Source organism: Drosophila sulfurigaster, chromosome 2R, assembly GCF_023558435.1.
Source record: "Drosophila sulfurigaster albostrigata strain 15112-1811.04 chromosome 2R, ASM2355843v2, whole genome shotgun sequence".
Lineage (NCBI taxonomy): Eukaryota > Metazoa > Arthropoda > Insecta > Diptera > Drosophilidae > Drosophila > Drosophila sulfurigaster.
In genome coordinates this window covers 28,324,567-28,337,679 of record NC_084882.1, presented here as the reverse complement: position 1 = coordinate 28,337,679, position 13,113 = coordinate 28,324,567, and the positions used below count along the sequence as shown (strand labels likewise).

General features: G+C 40.2%; 5 protein-coding genes across 7 annotated transcripts; 2 read left to right on the top strand and 3 right to left on the bottom strand.

The window, feature by feature from the left end:
- Positions 1 to 2,637: 2,637 nt before the first annotated feature.
- On the bottom strand, positions 2,638 to 5,052 carry LOC133837986 (uncharacterized). Its single transcript, XM_062268903.1, has 6 exons — positions 4,707 to 5,052; positions 4,367 to 4,618; positions 4,163 to 4,303; positions 3,966 to 4,096; positions 3,748 to 3,878; positions 2,638 to 3,691 (listed from the first exon to the last, which is right to left on the bottom strand). Exons 1-6 carry the CDS (start codon positions 4,959 to 4,961, stop codon positions 3,201 to 3,203), a joined length of 1,401 nt encoding a protein of 466 aa, XP_062124887.1. The 5' UTR covers positions 4,962 to 5,052; the 3' UTR covers positions 2,638 to 3,200.
- A 130-nt stretch (positions 5,053 to 5,182) lies between these two features.
- LOC133837990 (charged multivesicular body protein 3) lies at positions 5,183 to 6,612 on the top strand. 3 transcript variants are annotated; one of them, XM_062268908.1, is made up of 4 exons: positions 5,183 to 5,483; positions 5,647 to 5,887; positions 5,954 to 6,365; positions 6,450 to 6,612. In XM_062268908.1, exons 1-3 carry the CDS (start codon positions 5,439 to 5,441, stop codon positions 6,352 to 6,354), a joined length of 687 nt encoding a protein of 228 aa, XP_062124892.1. In that variant the 5' UTR covers positions 5,183 to 5,438; the 3' UTR covers positions 6,355 to 6,365; positions 6,450 to 6,612. The 3 variants fall into 3 exon arrangements, with proteins under 3 accessions (XP_062124892.1, XP_062124893.1, XP_062124891.1); XM_062268909.1 differs by having other exon boundaries at positions 6,431 to 6,612; XM_062268907.1 differs by having other exon boundaries at positions 5,185 to 5,483; positions 5,954 to 6,612.
- Positions 6,610 to 8,470, bottom strand: LOC133837987 (serine protease easter). Its single transcript, XM_062268904.1, has 4 exons — positions 8,344 to 8,470; positions 7,885 to 8,081; positions 7,641 to 7,830; positions 6,610 to 7,580 (listed from the first exon to the last, which is right to left on the bottom strand). The coding sequence occupies exons 1-4, from the start codon at positions 8,432 to 8,434 to the stop codon at positions 6,850 to 6,852; spliced, it is 1,209 nt and encodes a 402-aa protein (XP_062124888.1). The 5' UTR covers positions 8,435 to 8,470; the 3' UTR covers positions 6,610 to 6,849.
- Positions 8,471 to 8,637: 167 nt separating this feature from the next.
- Positions 8,638 to 13,080, bottom strand: LOC133837995 (phenoloxidase-activating factor 3). The gene is made up of 6 exons (XM_062268915.1): positions 12,493 to 13,080; positions 11,274 to 12,005; positions 9,786 to 9,888; positions 9,550 to 9,725; positions 9,387 to 9,491; positions 8,638 to 9,231 (listed from the first exon to the last, which is right to left on the bottom strand). The coding sequence occupies exons 1-6, from the start codon at positions 12,551 to 12,553 to the stop codon at positions 8,837 to 8,839; spliced, it is 1,572 nt and encodes a 523-aa protein (XP_062124899.1). The 5' UTR covers positions 12,554 to 13,080; the 3' UTR covers positions 8,638 to 8,836.
- On the top strand, positions 9,323 to 11,268 carry LOC133837992 (uncharacterized). The gene is made up of 2 exons (XM_062268912.1): positions 9,323 to 9,467; positions 10,778 to 11,268. Exon 2 carries the CDS (start codon positions 10,789 to 10,791, stop codon positions 11,125 to 11,127), a length of 339 nt encoding a protein of 112 aa, XP_062124896.1. The 5' UTR covers positions 9,323 to 9,467; positions 10,778 to 10,788; the 3' UTR covers positions 11,128 to 11,268.
- Positions 13,081 to 13,113: the final 33 nt, after the last annotated feature.

The following is a 13,113-nucleotide window of genomic DNA, read 5'->3' as shown; positions in this document are numbered from 1 at the left end:
ATTCCTTGATGTGAGTACCCATAATCGCCTTCGGCTGTATACAAAGGTAAATCCTTGGCTTTATCCATAATTTGACTAAGAACAATAACAATATCTCGTACATCTTGTGCTGCTTCAAGTTCTTCAATTTGTGACGGCAACAACGTAAACAGCAGGGATCGCTTGAAGAGCTGCGCCGATTTGCTATGCTAAAGTTGTAAAATAGTTGGACAAACATTATTTTAATTACATGACGTCATCTTGCCCAATTAGGCAAATGAACGCATGTCAACTCACTTGTAGTTTATTGCGGCTGAATAGTGAGTTAACGAACTTTTTAAAATATATTAATGCTAGTTGATCCTCAGTGTTGGTGGGATGATTGAAAGACTCTGGTGATAGTTTTGTCCAGTCGTGGGGCTCCACCCACGTATTCTCAGTACAGCACACATTATGAAATAACAATACGAAACAACTAACTATTGCGTTTGTACGCATTATGATTTTATTTTAATATTCACTCTTTCTACCACTTGTAACACTAACGCTTCACAGTTTACCAGACGAACGTCTGATCACAATTGCACGGTTGTCGGCCAGTGTTCAACAAAACAGTACGCTGCTCATTTACAGCAGAGTGCATACAATTTATACATTTATCTGAGTCGCCTTATTATCAACCTTAATCTACCTAAGAGCTCTTGGGATTGGTGAAGGGGGCGATATGGGTGATGATAGAGAAATGTGTGTATATACTACTGTGGGCAAAAAGTAAGGTGAATTTTCAATTTAAACTTCGCGGCCGTAAAAATTCGGCCTAATTCCTTTTTTCTTAAGTTGGCAAGACTGTAGACATCTGGGCCAAATTTCATAGGAATGTCATTATCAGAAATATATTTACGCTTGTGTTTTCCAAACGACCAAGAGTGCATTTTTCGATTTTTTACAATGTCTGAATGAGAAGTGCCATCAAATTTTGTTTGCCGAATGAAATTTCGGCTGTGGAAACATTGAGGATGTTGCGGAAAACCTTTGGTGATTCTACCATGTCACAAAAAAAATGTTTTTAGGTGGTACAAAGATTTCAAAGAGGGTCGAGAACGTGTTGATGACTTGGAGCGCTTCGGACGACAATCGACGTCAACTCATAACCAACACGTCAATGAAGTGGAGGCAAAAATCGTCGGTTGACTATATGATATGATCGGAATATCAGAAAGATCTGTGAAAACCATTTTGAAAGACCATTTGGGCCTACGAAAAGTTAAATCTCGTTTGGTACCTAAAACGACCAATTTCTGTACACGTTTTTCTTGACCATTTCGCCAAAAATTCGAGGTATATCGCTCCACAACCACCGTATTCGCCTGATTTGGCTCCGTGTGACTTCTGACTATTCCCAAATCTGAAGAGACCACTTCGGGGAATGCGCTTCGAGTCGATTGAGGAGATAAAAGCTAAATCGAAGATGGCTATACTGAAAAGGGACTTTTTGGCATGTTTCGGGGATAGGAAAAAAAGGGTGCATAAGTGTATTTTATCGGGAGGGGATTACTTTGAAGGGTATGATATTGATTTAGAAGAATAAATAAAGATTTTTCATTTTACAAACAAATTTACCTTACTTTTTGCCCATAGTAGTATATATAAATTAGTAAACATAAACATATAATCCCGTAGCAAGTAGATTTTTAAGAATGTATGTATGTATGAAGGTATTTTGTCGCCCCTACTCTGTCATTTGCACAAGAAAATAGTTGTTTATCTACTTTAATTTACTTTACTTTAATTTCATTTTAATTTACTTCACAAAATTTATAATTTATTGATTAATACTCGTAAAAAGGTCGGCAGAAAAAAATATAGATCGAGGACTCGAAACAAAAGAATTAATTGCTGTTTACGTTTATGCAGTTTAGAATTGCCAATCGAGCAATCCGCTACCACGGATAATGGCGATTGGAACGAGAATGGGCCTGGCACTGACTCACCTGCTGCCTCAGCGTTGGTGGCTTCGACTCGCTCGTTATCCCACGTCGTCAATGCTGCTCCCGTCGTTAAAGCGCCGTGTGCCTTCTTGCGGCGACGGTGGCCCGCACTTATCCAGCGGTGATTGTGGCCGCTGGTGCCGCTCGCCGTTACGCACTCGCTTTGGTAGTTGGACTTGCGTATACCGCTGGTGCTATGACCACTCCTCCAGATTGCACTTGCCGGCACTTTGGGCACAGAACAGCTACGCAATGAGCGAAGAAAACGGACGCACGAGACCAAGATTTCAGTGGTTGCTACTGCTTGTTGTTGTTGGTGCTGCTTCTGTTGTTGCTGCTGCTTCTGTTGTTGTTGTTTTTGCAGTGGTTGAACGTAATAATGCAATACAATTTAGTTAGGTTTGTTAGGCTCTTGACAGCAAAACTGGTTATGGCTTAAACAAAAAAAATGTACGTGCCGCGTATTGGGAGTACAATACAGTACAATAGACATATTATATAGATGACATCAAATGAATAATTAGTTGCATAATAATGTTAAGAAACGTTATGTATAATAATGTAATACTGCAGCAGACATTATTATATTTACATACATATGTATGTTTGTATTTGTATGTAATTCGAAAGTATAATTTAAAATACAACGAATGAATATATTTACACCGAATTATTTTTAATTTTTTTATGAATATACATATATATATATTAACTTATTATACACACAACATATTAGTTGTATATTAAACTAGTTTATTATTCACGATGAATATTTGATTATTGCTTACATTTCAAATATGCAACTCATACAAACAAAGAGAAAAACACTCAATGCTAATAATATGTTGTAAATATATGAACAAAAATAATTCAGCAACAAAAAACGCCATTATTGGCAAATATATATACAATTTTGAAGTGGCCAGCAGAATAAAAAAATAATATATATATATATATTATACATATATAGGAAACATGTAATAGACAGTTTTTGGGAGGCCTATTAATGACACTTAATGAAATCTTATTGTTGGAGATTTAACTTATAATAATTATCGTGCAAAAATGAAATAAATACACGCAAAAAATAATTTAAATAAAGAATGATTTAACTATAACAAAAAATTATTAAGTGGTAACTGACTCGTTTACTTGGGTAAAAAACTGGTAAAATTCTTTTAAGTATATCATCACAAACATTACATTAAATACAGGCTTAAAGTGGCGACACTGCTAAGACTTGCTAATATGAATATCATTATCATTATCGTCGTTGTCGTTGTCGTCGACGACTGTAAATCCAGCTTCTTGAGCGATGTCTGCAAAGCTACTGCTGGCATTAAGTTCCTCACTCGATGTATCCTTTGAAGAAGGTTTGACTTTCTTGGTTGGTGAAGTGCTTGGTGGCGGTGCCTCCAGTTGCTCCAGCACCTCTTCAACCCCAGAAACGGCTAATTGTGCTTGCGATTCCGACGATGTTAATTGCGCACGGTTCATTACGTTTAGCAACATTTTCAGGTTCTCACCCGACAAAGAGTCGTTTGCTGAGCCACCTGCGAGGGATGCTTGTTGCGTCGCTTGGACGGGTGGAGGCGGGTTCCGATGCATGAATTGTATCCATACCTTGGGACTTATGATGTATTTGAACGTAAGCTTCAACATGTAGCTTATCATGCAGACTAGTGCAATTGGTGCAATTAAGTTGTACGGGAACCCTAAACCATCTATAGAAAAAAAAGTTATTTTCTATTATTTCATTATTTCCTATATTAAAACTTACTGGTTAATTTGGTCATGGTATCCGTTGTCTTTTCCAGCAGCATTTCAATTTGTTTTATGAATATATCACTTGTGTATATGACAAAAACGTGATCTGGTCGACAAAACGGCATAATCAATTTTGTTGATTTACTACAATTTGTAAAAAGATAATTGTATTGGTAAGATTGCTATAAAAAATTAATCTCAAGATTATTTTCCTTTGTTAGAGATACTTACATTAAACGTTTCTTTTGTATTTGTTCGGGGGTTTCCCTTGAAATAAAACCAAATAGTCGCGAAAACCAGGAACTCTGATCAATTTCTTGATGACTATCAATCACTTCCAACATGGCATCGACTTCCATTTTCTAAAGTACAGCAGCATTTTGTTAATTTCCGCAAGTGTGTTTTAAATTAGTAAATTTAATACTTACTCTATTGCACTCCAAATAAGTGTGAAAATAGCCATATAGAAATACGCCGCCAATTACAATAACGAAGATCGGAATCCGATAACGTTTTCTCACAAGCCAACCGGCAGCAATAGAGAGCAATACTGCCAATAAAAATTTTACCTGGCAAAACGAGTTTTTTGTTTATATTTCCACACATGGTGTTCTATAAAAGGCAATACTAACCTCAGATATTCTCAGCAACTGTACAAAATCCTTGTACATGTCTGTAATAAGAGCTTTTACTCCCATTCCTTGATGTGAGTACCCATAATCGCCTTCGGCTGTATACAAAGATAAATCCTTGGCTTTATCCATAATTTGACTGAGAACAATATCAATATCTCGTACATCTTGTGCTGCTTCAAGTTCTTCAATTTGTGACGGCAACAACGTAAACAGCAGTGATCGCTTGAAGAGCTGCGCCGATTTGCTATGCTAAAGTTGTAAAATAGTTGGACAAACATTATTTTAATTACATGACGTCATCTTGCCCAATTAGGCAAATGAACGCATGTCAACTTACTTGTAGTTTATTGCGGCTGAAGAGTGAATTAACGAACTTTTTAAAATATATTAATGCTAGTTGATCCTCGACGGAGGCAATAGATTTAGGCTCTGTTGGCGCCTGGCAAAGACACGCATCCTCAGTGTTGGTGGGATGATTGAACGACTCTGGTGATAGTTTTGTCCAGTCGTGGGGTTCCACCCACGTATTCTCAGTACAGCACACATTATGGAATAACAATACTAAACAACTAACTATTGCGTTTGTACGCATTATGATTTTATTTTAATATTCACTCTTTCTACCACTTGTAACACTAACGCTTCACAGTTTACCAGACGAACATCTGATCACAATTGCGCGGTTGTCAGCCAGTGTTGGAAAGTCACCGTAACGTAGAGTTCAACAAAACAGTACGCTGCTCATTTACAGCACATACAATTGTTTGTTACTTCTGTCATAATATAAATTAGCAATTGAGTAATTTTAATACAATATTTTTAAATTACGTATGAATATAAGTTTTTTAAATTAAATAGTCGAATTATTCGCAATTTGTATCGGTTTTGGTCGAGCTGTTTACCAAACGCTTGTAGGCGTTGCCAGACTATCGCTAGTGAACTGTAAACAATACTGCAGTGCTGCCAGATACATATTCATAAAATGACTCAGAAGCAGTGTAGAGCTAAATAATTTAATAATAACAATAATAACAAATTAATCTTAGCGTTTCGCTATAAATCGTTTAAAATGGGCTTATTCGGCAAAACCCCCAGCAAGGATCCCAAAGAGCAGGTTTGTAGCCTTACACCGAATTAGGCCATGCAGTTTCTTGTGTTTTTTTTTTGCGCGTTAACAAGGCCAATCAATTGATGACCATGAAATGATGTCATGTTCCAGTTGTTTTGTTTCTCTGAATTCGGCGATCTAAATACCCGTTTCTCCGTTTTCGTCGTAGGTGCAAGAATGGACGCACAAAATACGGAAAGAGGGCAATCAGCTCGACAGGCAAATACGCAGCATACAACGAGAGGAGGAGAAGGTGAAACGCTCTCTTAAGCAAGCCGCTCAGAAGAATGATAGGGACACCTGCATCATTCTGGCAAAAGAGATTGTTAACGCACGCAAAGCAATCAATCGTATTTACACCTCCAAAGCGCACCTCAACTCTGTACAGATGCAGATGAAAAACCAATTGTGTATGTAATAGTATTTTAAAGACTTTTATAGTTGGTTGACAATTGTTTTGTTTGTTTTAATTTTAGCCACGTTGCGAGTTGCGGGATCGCTACAGAAATCGACTGAAGTCATGCAGGCCATGCAGAGTCTAATACGTTATCCCGAGTTGGCCGGCATTATGCGTGACATGTCAAAGGAAATGATGAAGGCGGGCATCATTGAGGAAATGCTGGATGAGACCATGGACTCGCTAGAGGACACCGAAGAGTTGGAGGAGCAGGCAGCCAAGGAGGTGGACAAAGTGCTCTGGGAAATAACAGATGGCAAATTGGGCGAAGCGCCATTGCCACCAGAAGCAACTCCCGCTGATAAGACGCCGGCGGCAGCTGCCGCAGCACGTGTTCCCGTCGAGGTTGCCGACGATGAAGACGAGGAGGGCGAAGAGCTGCAGGAGATGCAGAGTCGTCTCGCTTCGTTGCGTTCGTAAATAAGTTGCCAGTAAGGGTCTCTCAATCCACCAATACTTACAATACTAATGCTTAGATTCGGATTATTCAATGTAGCTTGTGATTTACATTTTAGCACGCCCACAATTAATCCCAAACTATTTAATTCGAATTCCCGACTCCCGACAGTGAATCAAACGAAACCAAATTAAGTCAGCTCAACTTGTATTCTATGATGTAGAAAGTATCAAGTATATACACAATGTTTTGGTTCACATTGTTTTTTGTTCTAACCATTTTATTTTTTGTATATTATTTATTGCATAATCTTTAACGTATATTAAATCGAATAAGAAGAAAACTAAGTTTTAAGATCGAGTTTAAGATCTTGATATTTTATAGCATACATTTAGGCTGAACCCAAAAATACAATGCAATTGATGGAACCCAACATAAAAACGTTAATTTTGTGGAGCTTGTGCTCCGCTTGTCATTGTCTTTAATAGCAAACAGTTATAAACTATATTAACTATTTTTTATGGCTCCAAAGTGGCTTGTATCCAATCCACATATGATCCAACACGACTGTAGACACCTGGCCAGCCATTTAAGCCACACGGTGTGGGCCCAAAGGAGACAACACCGGCCAAAAAGAAATATGTGTTCACTTTGTTCGTGTTCTGGCCGATCAGTGGACCACCTGAGTCACCACGACACGAATCCACACCTTCCATGCCTCCGGCACACATCTGCGTGTTCTCCAGCTGAATATTTTGACGACTGTAAACATTTTGGCATTCATCCAATGTGAAGCCGTCGACAGTGGCTTTGAGCTTCAAATTGCTGGCCGAGAGCTCTTCCGTCTTGCCCCAGCCAGCCACATCCATGGCAATGCCATCGAAGGTGGCATCACGAAGATTCGCATCCAATGGCAAGCAAATGGGACGCACGAAGTCCGTGTATTCAATTTGCCGGGCCATACGCAACAGCGCAATATCGTTGACCTGATTCTTTGAGCTGGGATCGTACGATGGATGTGGTATGGTGCGTTCAACGGCGATATCCAAATGCGGAGGCGCACAATCTTTCATGCCGCGCACATCGACCTCACAGTCGGGATCGGTGGCCGTGTCCCATTCGCCCAGACGGACGCCTGTGAGACGCCAATCGGCTGGCAGGGATTTCCCATTGACACAATGGGAGGCGGTGACCACGTAGCGTGTGTTGATTAGTGAACCACCGCAATGATGACCTTTAGAGCCACTGCCTATAAATAGAAATTTAGCAAAAGTCGTAAGCTTTCTAATAATCAAATGTGATTAATTACCTTTTGTATATTCGACTAATGCCATCCAGGGGTATTCATCGATTTTGGTCTTGACTCCGCCGTAAATGCGATTCGACAGCAGATTGCCACATTGACCCGGCAATGGCAACAGACTTGTATTTGTATTATTCACTGGAGGTTTAACTGTGGTTATAGGAGTAGTGTCCCTATAGCGATCCGGGCAGCAGATCTAACCAATATAGATCATTAGTTAAAATAGAGGAAATTCTCTGGCTTAAATTACCAAAACTTTGCCATTAACATAGCCACATTGACTGCGACTCAAGTACAATTTATCCGCATCCCTTAAGGGAGATGTTGTCAGCAGACCATAGAGATATTTACAATCCTCAAGATGAATGCAAAGCGCACGTTCCCGATTCGGAGTTATGCAGCGACCGTAGTTTGGCACCTGATTAGCCTCATTGGGGAAATAAAACTCTGCGTAAATCACACAAAATGATAATAATTATAATGCCGAATCAAAGTTAATAATTTGTGTGTTTGTTGCCGATTATACTATTAGAAACTGGTTTCTTACGACAGATGGATGATGTGAAGGCCCCTCCAAACAAACACACACACATACACACACGCATATGCCAATACAGTCAGGCTTACATACATAATACATACATTGATCAAATATTCTTTTTGCTTCTTTTAGACTTTCTTTGCCTTTTCCCCTTCGCTATTTACTTACGCGCATTTGTTAAATTAACACCAACTACAAGCACGACACAGATTGTAATTAACTTAATCATATTTATTTTAATTGTATGTATGTGTAACATAAAAATGTCTTAAAGTTTTTAGAGTTTGAGTTTTTTTCCGAGTTTATGCAAATATTTCCGTATAACTTTTCGGTGTCACAACAGCTGAAGAAGATGCCGAAGTCAGACTTCGCACACGACTGAGAAGTCGCAGGTGGTGAGCGCAGCTTAACAGAGAACTTTTGAGTGAGCTTTGATAAGAGCTTTTGAACTCCCGTTTTGTTGTTGTTGTTGTGCAAGTGAGAAATCGTTCGGTTGAAATGTAAAGTGAAAATTGCAAGTTTCTGTTTTGTTGTTGTTGCTATTATTTAATAATACGTTTAATATTTTTCTATCGATTATTATACATAACTGGATATGTTAATTCTATGTATATTGGTAAGCTTTGGCATATACAAAAAAGAAAGAATAGCTTGCAGGCGATCATGTGCTAGCCACTGGCATTGCTGTAATGCTATCGAAGATCCAGTTGAGAAAGGAGCTAACGGCCGTGTAGACACCTGGAATAGTGGAAACTCCACAAAGTGTTGGCCCAAACGCAACAATTCCTAGCAGCGTATAACGGCCATTGGAATTCAGAATCCCCGAAGTGCCGTCGTCCATAAACGGTCCGCCGCTATCGCCACGGCACACATCGTTCATCGGTTGTCCTTGGGCGCAGAGATGATTCGGCGTGATGACAATCGGCTGCTGAAAGTTCTCGCTCAGATTGGCATAAGCTATCGCACAACTCGTTGTATTGACTATCGGTAATCGAATGAAACGCGCTGAAGCTGAGCTTGTAAAGTTTGCCGAACTGTTGTTGTTGTTGCCGTTGACTGCGGAGAAACAAAGCAGGCAAAGGTTTAACGTTATTGTCAGATTTGTTTGCTGAGCAAGTGAGAAAGCATTAGTTCTATTAGTCTACTTCAATTGTTCATTCTTCTTTTAATTTTTTTGGTGTATGTCTATTTTTACATAATAAAAAACGTACTTTCCGAAGTTGTGCTCCAACCGGCAGCGACGCCCATTTGGCCAATTAATCGATTCGCAAGCGCAGCTGTGCTGTTTAAAGGTAAGCAGATTGGAGTGAAACTCACTAAAAGAAGAAACATTAGCTAAATGTTGTAGTGGACCATCATTGGTTCTGAATTTACCTAGCTTAGTTCTCAAATTCAACAGTGCGATGTCATTTGCGTACTTCGGCTGATCGTAGTTGGGGTGCACTATAACTCGGGCAATCGCAAATAGATTGGGTGCACTGCAATTATTGGCAGCACTGGCTGCGCAGTCCTGTGCACCTGGTTTCTCGTCGCCTATGCGCACCTGAAAACTGAAAAAGGGTTTAGCGTAGTTCCTGTGGGGGAAATATTTAAAGTCTTCTTGTACGTACATCTCTAAATCGCTGACCAAGTTAACAACGCAATGCGCAGCTGTTACGACGTAGTCACTGGCAATGAGGGAGCCCGAGCAGCGGTAGCTGATGCGACCATTTGCTACCATAATTAATAGTTTGAAATGAAGTAAGAAATTAAGCGAGAGTTTTTAGCATCTTATTACTATTATATTGTAGTTTTAGTTATAAGAACAGAGTGTCAATATTATTATACCCGCTACCCATAGGGTAGAAGGGTATTATAACTTTGTGCCGGCAGGAAACGTATGTAACAGGGTGAAGGAGGCATCTCCGACCCTATAAAGTATATATATTCTTGATCAGCGTCAACAGCCGAGACGATATAGCCATGTCCGTCTGTCCGTCCGTCCGTCCGTCCGTATGAATCACTGGATCTCAGATATTATAAGAGATAGAGGTATAATTTTTTTTCGACAGCATTTGTTATGTTTGCACTCAGATCAAGTTTGTTTCAAATTTTTGCCACGCCCACTTACGCCCCCGCAAATCAAAAAAATCGAATATCAAGCGTAATTTTAAAGCTAGAGTTGCGAATTTTTATATTTGATGTATTAATTACTATAGTAGTTATGATTCCTGAAAATTTGGTTGCGATCAGATAAAAACTGTGGAAGTTATTAAAGAAATACTTTTGTATGGGCAAAAACGCCTACTTACTAGGGCTCTTAGTTGCTTTGGCCGACAATCTGGTACATTGTGCCATCTATGGAATATTTTGAACAGTGTACTATATCGATATACCAAACATACCATTTGGTATATCTTTAGTATTTTTTTTTTTTTTTAGAATTTTCGGTATATTTTGAAAATAATACCGCAATATTTTTCCTGTATTAAAAATGGGTAGCGGGTATCTCACAGTCGAGCACACTCGACTGTAACTTTCTTACTTGTTTTAGTCATGGGAATCAATATTTTCTATTCTATTTTAATTTAATGAGAATCCTCTCACAAATCTCTTTTTACAGTCTAATCAAAAATGAGTAAGCCTGGTTGTTGTTGCAAGAGTGCCAATGAAACGAGCCCAAATTGCGTCTATTGTCGTAACAAAAATCAAGTAACTTATGAGGATAATAACTACTACCAAAACGATTACAACAATCAAAATCAATATGCCTACGATCCCTATGGACAATATGGCTATGGCCAAGGTAGTGAATATTCATACGATAAGGATGGTGCTTACTCCACGGGCAGTCAGTATAGCGATGGCGAACAGGACAATTCCAATTGGGATCTGGTGAAGCCTGTGTTGGTCTTTGGTCTCGGTTGTTTTCTGACCTCCCAAATGGTTAATGTGGCCAACGAGTTGGGCTAAGAGCAAAACTGCTCTGTGTTTTAGATGTTTGGGTCTGTCTTTTTTTTTTTCTTATTTCTTGATGAAATGTTAACCCATTGATCTCTCTACACAACTCATATATACACAGTCGTAATAAAATTGTTGGTCTTGATAATTAAACTCACTGCGATTGCGGTATGCGATCCTTGCCAGCCAAGGATATTGTCCTGGCTGTGTTTCCTCTCCTCCCAGAATGCGAGTTCTCAAACTCGAGCCACAGTCTGCGGTATTCAAACGTGCCGCAAACTCTGCCGTGGGCGTTGTAGCCGAGGCAGGAGACGGTGTACTTGTTTCTGAAGTGGGTCCCGGCTGGCTTACAACTTGCTCCTGGCTGGCGGCGGCCATAAGTTCTCCTTGCGCCTTGCTCTCGATGGAGTCGTCGAAACGCAAATCACCGGGAAATACAATGGGACGATCCTTCGGCGGTGGACGTCGTCGTGGTTGCTGCTCGTCGTGATCGATGCGATAATGGTAATGAAAGTGGTGTTCATCCATTTCCTCCTCAATAGGCTGAGGGCAATTGCGTTGTGCGGCGAAATCGTGATAATCATGCAGCTGTTTTTCCATCTGATGAGCCGCATGTCTATCGAAGACGCTGTTGGACCGCGATCTTGTGGCCACATCCCAAACCCAGCGATCTGGGGGTGGCGCCACACGTATTATGCGATTGCCATGCAACAGCGTCTCATGATGGGGACAACAGACGAGCGGATCGAGTCCTTCAAAGCCACAGGCAGCTGCTTGAACCATCGCAAAGATGGCGGCACGATCCTCGATCTTGTGCTGCAAGAGCATGCGGGAGAAGGGCAGACAGTCCTTGATACGGATGCAGTGACAAATGCCGGTGACGCAAACAGCTGCGAAAATTTGGGAATTGCTTGAGGTGAAGTGACTCGGCAAGAAAAATTGAAAACGTTAAGAAACAACAACAGCGAGAAGCGAAACCAATAGTCAAGGTCAATATCTGCAAACCAGAAGTGCGGTGCCTAAAGCGTCAAGACACGAACCTAAACAACAACAATAACAACAACTAAAAAGTCTGGCACAGCAGCAATTACTGAGTCACTTTTGCCATCGTTTTCGTTGATTGCGTTTGTATTTGTGTGCGTAGTTTATTGCCCTTCGCTTTGCTCCGGCTGCGGAGCATGATGTTAGCACATTTGCTTTGGGGAATTTCTAGTCATTGACCTTGACCCACTGTCAAATGATTGTTCTTTAGCTACAAAATTGAATTTCGTTATACAATACAAAGACACAATTGCCAATCACTTGTGCTCGGGTGTCTCGCGTGTCAAGTTCGTTGTTTAAGTCATTGGTTTTTAGTTTTGTTGTAGTTGAACTCACATTGAAAGCATGCTATGAACACAACTGTTGTGCACAGAAGTTTTGTCTGCAGCCACTGCATTTTAAGCTTTTCTTACGCAGTCAATAATACACACACCCACACACACACACACGCGCGAAATAAGCGAGCAGGAACACGAAGACGCACACGAAACACAGCCTTACGAAGTCGCACACGATTCTTAGCTAATCATTGAAATTTAGACCGAGCGAACGCGCGCGCACAACTGATGCCTTCGAGGTGCAAAATAAAATTGAAATAAATTGGTTCAATATTGTGAGATATAGTATCGCTTATTTCCATTTCCATGCCTTTGCTGTTTTGTTTTTTATTGTTGTGTTACTTTGAATAAATGATTTTTTTTTATCAGCAGCGAATCAAAACAAAGAGGGACACACAAAAACAAATTATACGCCAGCCAGCCAGTTGAGCTTATGAAAGAGCAATCAGTACACGCAAGCGCACACACACGTAGTAAACCAGAGCAAGCGAGCAAGAGAGCGATAAATTAGTGTAGGCTGATGTAAGGAGAGCGAACGAGCACACGATCATAACAGGCCCAACATCCGAGTAGCACTGCCTTGCCTTCTCTCGTGCGTAAGTTGAAGTGCCGGCATCAC

Excerpts from the sequence above, each read along its gene's own strand:
- LOC133837986 (XM_062268903.1), bottom strand. The coding sequence starts at position 4,961 with ATGCGTACAAACGCAATAGTTAGTTGTTTAGTATTGTTATTCCATAAT. Across the intron at positions 4,304-4,366 it reads AGTTGCTGAGAATATCTGAG|GTAAAATTTTTATTGGCAGT; the intron begins GTTAGTATTGCC and ends TCGTTTTGCCAG. Across the intron at positions 3,692-3,747 it reads TACCATGACCAAATTAACCA|ATGGTTTAGGGTTCCCGTAC; the intron begins GTAAGTTTTAAT and ends TTTTTTCTATAG.
- LOC133837990 (XM_062268908.1), top strand. The coding sequence starts at position 5,439 with ATGGGCTTATTCGGCAAAACCCCCAGCAAGGATCCCAAAGAGCAG. Across the intron at positions 5,484-5,646 it reads GCAAGGATCCCAAAGAGCAG|GTGCAAGAATGGACGCACAA; the intron begins GTTTGTAGCCTT and ends TTTTCGTCGTAG. Across the intron at positions 5,888-5,953 it reads GCAGATGAAAAACCAATTGT|CCACGTTGCGAGTTGCGGGA; the intron begins GTATGTAATAGT and ends TTTTAATTTTAG.
- LOC133837987 (XM_062268904.1), bottom strand. The coding sequence starts at position 8,434 with ATGTTACACATACATACAATTAAAATAAATATGATTAAGTTAATTACA. Across the intron at positions 7,831-7,884 it reads ATGTTAATGGCAAAGTTTTG|ATCTGCTGCCCGGATCGCTA; the intron begins GTAATTTAAGCC and ends TATATTGGTTAG. Across the intron at positions 7,581-7,640 it reads ATTAGTCGAATATACAAAAG|GCAGTGGCTCTAAAGGTCAT; the intron begins GTAATTAATCAC and ends TTCTATTTATAG.
- LOC133837992 (XM_062268912.1), top strand. The coding sequence starts at position 10,789 with ATGAGTAAGCCTGGTTGTTGTTGCAAGAGTGCCAATGAAACGAGCCCA.
- LOC133837995 (XM_062268915.1), bottom strand. The coding sequence starts at position 12,553 with ATGCAGTGGCTGCAGACAAAACTTCTGTGCACAACAGTTGTGTTCATA. Across the intron at positions 9,889-11,273 it reads GATCGCATACCGCAATCGCA|CAAATGGTCGCATCAGCTAC; the intron begins GTGAGTTTAATT and ends TAATTATGGTAG. Across the intron at positions 9,492-9,549 it reads GAATTTGAGAACTAAGCTAG|TGAGTTTCACTCCAATCTGC; the intron begins GTAAATTCAGAA and ends TTCTTCTTTTAG.